A 4,854-nucleotide genomic window follows, 5' to 3' on the forward strand; every position below is an offset into this window, starting at 1 on the left:
TCCCAGGATCACAGAATCACTGCATTGTTGAGGTTTGGAGGGACCTCTCAAGATCTCCTAGTCCAGACCCCTGGTCAAGCAGGCTCAGCTAGAGCAGGTTGTCCAGGATCATGTCCACTTGGGGTTTGAGCCTCTCCAGCAATGGAGACTCCACAACACCTGTGGGCAACCTGGGCCACCCTCGTCCCACAGCCTTGCTAAGGAGGTGAGGGACAAGTCAGCAGCACACTCTCAGGGACAGCTGATGAGGAGAGGAAGGAACTAAGACCTGTATCTGGGCATAGAGTAAAAAGGGAAACAAGGCAATGCCCATCTGGTCTCACTGAGAAGCTCTGATTTCCTTGTCCATGGGCTCCTCTCCAGCTGTTCCCTCCAGAGTGCCAGGGCAAGGACTCATCCCTAAGAGCTCTCTGCCAGCATGGGCAGCAAAGCCAACCAGCTGGAGGCTCTGCCCACCTCTTTCTCCCTTTTAGCAGAGCAGGAGGAGGAGTTGCCCTGAGGGACAGAGCTGGAAACCCACCAGAGAAGGGAGCAGGATGGACACTGCACAGAACATTTGTCCCCCTCTCCTCTGCTCTCCTGAGACCCCACCTGCAGTGCTGCCTCCAGCCCTGGGGCCGCAACATGAGAAGGACACAAACCTGTTGGGGTGGAGTCCAGAGGAGGCCATGAAGGTACTCTGAGAGCTGGATCACCTCTGCTCTGGAGACAGGGTGAGAGAGCTGGGGGTGTTCAGCTGGAGAAGGCTCTGAAGAGAATTTAGATCCCATTCCAGTACCTGAAGGGTCTCCAGGACAGTTGGAGAGGGACTTTGAACAAGGAGATGGAGTGACAGGAGAAGGGGGATTTAAAGTGGTAGCGGGCAGGGTCAGGCTATGAATCAGAAAGAAATTCTTCCCTGTGAGGTGGTGAGACACTGATACAGGCTGCCCAGAGAAGCTGTGTCTGCACCATCCCTGGAAGTGTTCAAGGCCAGGTTGGACAGGGCTCTGAGCATCGTGGTCTAGTGGAAGATATCCCTGCTCTATTGTGGGAGGTTTGGAACTGGATGATCCTTGAGGTCCCTTGAACCAAAGCATTCTGTGATTCTGTGATCTGTGGGAAAAGCCCTCAAGCCTCTTACACCCGGGATGTGAGGCTTATGTACGGGGACAGTCCTCATGGAACAGAGAAACCGGTCCCCTCTTATACAGCTCAGCCAACTTGTCCTCCAGCGCCCCCAGAGTGAGTTCCTGGATCTTGTTCTGGTTGTTCTCGGCAATGGCCCCCCAAGCAATCACGATGTTCTGTTTGGTCTTGCAGCAGGCACTGGCCCAGATGTGGCTGGGTACATTAACCCTCCCACCAGCGATGTAGGAGTTCCCAGGCACAGCACCCACAATGGCATAGGTGGTTTGACAGTCCTTGCTTTTCTTGGGCATTGTTTTCTGCTCATAGTGGTTCCAGGCATCGCTGTTGAGTTTAGTGTTCTGGGGCACTATGTTGGTGAGAGTGAAGGTCGCGTCCCTGCCATCCTGGGTGTCGTGATGGGAAACGGGGTTCAAATGGCCACGGTCCAAACCCTTAAGTTTAAGGTAGTCTTGGTAGACAGCCTGGCTGTCGTTGATAGCCTTTTGGCTGACTGAGTAAGTTTCTCTGAGGGTCTTCTCTGTTTCCATCTCTTTGGGCAAATTGTCACGTATCAGCTTGACAGGTAAGGAAGAGGAAAAGGTATTAGTTTTGGGGTTGGGAGTAATGGAGCAGGTTTCCCTGAAGAAGAAGTCTCCAGGTGTCAAGATCTAATTTTTTGTCATCTCAGTGTATGAAAATGTGTGAATCAAAGACAAAATCCTATAGCTGCCAATCCTCAATGAACACTAAAGCTTTAAAAAAAGACTCTCAGTATCTGACTGTTCTCATTTAGACTTGTGCCCTTTGTTATCCAGCCTGCAACCTGTGCTAGGAATGTGGCTGGATACATGAGACAATTAGAATTTTCCACTCCAAGGTTTGAAGTTGACTCTGGTAAGACATCCTCCCTGCCACATCTGGTTCCTTTTCCACCTCTCTCCACATCTGCCCACGGCTCTCCCTAGATCCTCCTACCCCCATTCTGTCATTCTCTGATTCCATCTGTGGCTGCTACAGGTGTACCACACTCCTGGAACACCTGTAACCCCAGACCCAGGGAGATGTGTTGAGAAACCAGTCCTAGAGGTGAGGTTTCCCAAGTGGGGCTACAGTTCACTGCAAGGATGAAAGATTTTTGTTCATTAATCAAAAAAACCTCAATGCAAATGAGATCTGCTACTGCAGTCCTAATAATATGTCTCAGAGCTGATCTGGTCTGGGACAGGAAGCATCTTCTGCGACCTCATTGCAAAGAAGTTAAAAATGATCAGCCTCTGCAAGGAGCTCATAATCCCCAAAGAGTCCTGAGGAACCCAAGTACTGAAAAAGGACCTCTGGAGAAAGTTACCAAAATCAAAGAGTTTGCAGGTGGCCTGGCTCCGTGGTCCAGGAGGGAAAGGGCCAGGTTGGATGGGGCTCTGAGCAACCAGGTCTAGTGGGAGGTGGCCTTTCCCATGGCAGGGAGATTGAATTGAGATGATCTTTGATGTTCTTTCCAACACAAACCCCTCTACGATTCAATGATTCTGTGAAAAGACAGAAGCTTTATCCCTGCCCTAAATGTGGAGACTGCAGTGGTGCAATGCCATATTAGTTGTTTGAGTTCCAATGAGTACTAAGTGCAACTGCTTTTCTTTTTAGAACCCCAACACCTTTCTGTTCATCTTTGGATAAACCTATTTCTTCTCACTCAGGAACAGGGCATATGGCTTTCTTCTGTCACTCATGAACACCTACATTCCATCCTGCTACTCTGTCCTTTGCAATGACCTGAACTCCCTCTCCTTCTGTTCCATAATTCCCTTGGTCTTTTTTACGGGAGCTCTGAAGGACATTTGGGAGAACTCTGTTGTTTGTGGAGATCTGAGTGTCTGGTGGATCCTTCTGAACCAAGCCTGAGGCAACAGTGATCAGGGGCAACTGGCCATGGCTGGAGATCACCCCCTTCTGACTGCACTGACACTGATGCTCCTCCCTTTTCACTGCCTGAAATATCACTCAATAAATTCCCCAGGCTTCACCAAACCCTCTCAGCACTCAGTGCCTGTGCCAAGGCTTTTTCCCTGGGTCATCCCACCCAATTCTGAGGTTCTCCTCACTTCTCTCACATCACTTACAAAGCCTATTTGACAAGTAAGTGGGAGCAATTAAGCTCTGTCAGGGATGCAAAACAGCTCAGGGCAAAGTGGAGATCACAGCCCAGCAGGACTGTTGGTCCTCCAAATTTAGCTGCTGTTGGATGCCTTTTCCCCATGACTTGGTGTCCCACCATAGAAGGGCACAGAGAGGGGCGTCGGTTTGACTTTGGAATGGAATGGAATGGAATTTGCCTTGATGTTGCTCTCAGGTCAATGCAGAAAACTGGGCACCTTTGGGATAGGACTCCTGCTGCTGCTGCTGTTTGAAATGCATCAAAGGAATCATGTGGTGCCGGTGTCTGAAGTTGTAGGAGGCGTGTCCTGAGGATGCGAGGGAAGCATCCTGGGAGAAGAGTCCAGGACACATGCGCAGTCTATTAAATTCCCATTGGTTATTTGGTCACATGTTCCAAGGGGATAAAAAGGCGCTACCTTTTGAAATAAATCCCTTTTAGCTGCAACCTCAGCTAGGAGTCAGACTGCATTTATTTATTATATTAATAACCTGACATGAAGTAAGATGAGATGAATCCCATCCAGTGGGTCCATTTGCATGTGTGTGTATGGGGATGGGAGGAAATAGAGATGTTTGGTTAAATGCTGGAGTTCATCTTTAAATGACTGGAGGGTGACATGCTGTAAGAGAGGACACTCACCTGGGGCTCCACCATCCACTCTTCACGCCTCTTGCCAGTTCCAGGCTGGTAGATGTAAGCAGAGTACACAGGAATACGCTCCTTTTTGTCGTACAAGGTGGCAAAGAATTGCTGGTTGTTTAAAGTCTGGCAGATCCAGGCTGGGTTCTGTGGCTCCAGGCCTTTTGCTGCGGGCATGTTCTGGTAGAAAAACTGATCACATGTACTTGCAAAGGAATTCACCACCTCGCCGTGTCCCAGCCAGAGGCAACTCGCCCAGACCTGCAGCAGCAGCAGCCGCAGCATTGTGGGAGGATTTCAGGTGAAGGGCTCTTGCTCCCCTGGAAGGCAAATGCAGAGGGACACTCAGCTTGGAGAGAGCTGACCATGGCCTGCAGTCATTTTTATGCAGGTGGGACACAGCTGGCTGACTAGGGGACTAGGAGAGACCAAGAAGAGGGTAATGTCTGACCTCTTGGATATGGAAAACCACCAGGGCAATAAGGGTGAAATCTGAAATAGGGTTAAGGTGACTACAGGACGCAGCAGTGGGAAAATCCATCTTATCGAGGAGGCATCCAAACCCACCTCATGTGCAATCCGCTCTCACAGCAAAGTTATCTGACTCTGAGGGTCTGAGGCAGAGCAGTGGGACAAGGTGACCTTGTCCAAACTCCCTGAGTTGGACAAGTTCCTGTACAGTAAAGGGCACTGTTGCAGGAATTTCTGTTTCTTCTAATTTGTCTGCCTTAGCAGTGACATGATTTTCAGCACTCAGTGAGTTCATTGCTCTTGGAGACAACACTGAAAAGTCCCTCTGATGGTGGCAGCCAAGTAGGGAATTTTGTCTTCTTTCCAATGCACCAGAGGCTTAAGGATAGCAGTGATATTTCCATTTTCAATGCTAGACACAATACTTAAAAGGCTATTTTAAAATCAACAGAGTGATTTTAAAATAACTAGCATTTTCA

General features: G+C 49.3%; 1 protein-coding gene across 1 annotated transcript; it reads right to left on the bottom strand.

Moving 5' to 3' along the window:
- Window positions 1-1,037: 1,037 nt before the first annotated feature.
- Window positions 1,038-4,495, bottom strand: LOC113979621 (endonuclease domain-containing 1 protein-like). The gene is made up of 3 exons (XM_027706956.1): window positions 4,472-4,495; window positions 3,905-4,224; window positions 1,038-1,685 (listed from the first exon to the last, which is right to left on the bottom strand). The coding sequence occupies exons 2-3, from the start codon at window positions 4,187-4,189 to the stop codon at window positions 1,140-1,142; spliced, it is 831 nt and encodes a 276-aa protein (XP_027562757.1). The 5' UTR covers window positions 4,190-4,224; window positions 4,472-4,495; the 3' UTR covers window positions 1,038-1,139.
- Window positions 4,496-4,854: the final 359 nt, after the last annotated feature.

Source organism: Neopelma chrysocephalum, unplaced genomic scaffold (genome assembly GCF_003984885.1).
Source record: "Neopelma chrysocephalum unplaced genomic scaffold, ASM398488v2 Primary Assembly neopelma1_86075, whole genome shotgun sequence".
Taxonomy (NCBI): domain Eukaryota; kingdom Metazoa; phylum Chordata; class Aves; order Passeriformes; family Pipridae; genus Neopelma; species Neopelma chrysocephalum.

Coding starts and splice junctions, on each gene's coding strand:
- LOC113979621 (XM_027706956.1), bottom strand. CDS start 4,189: ATGCTGCGGCTGCTGCTGCTGCAGGTCTGGGCGAGTTGCCTCTGGCTG. Junction 1,686..3,904: donor AGTGGATGGTGGAGCCCCAG/GTGAGTGTCCTC, acceptor TTACCTGTCAAG/CTGATACGTGACAATTTGCC.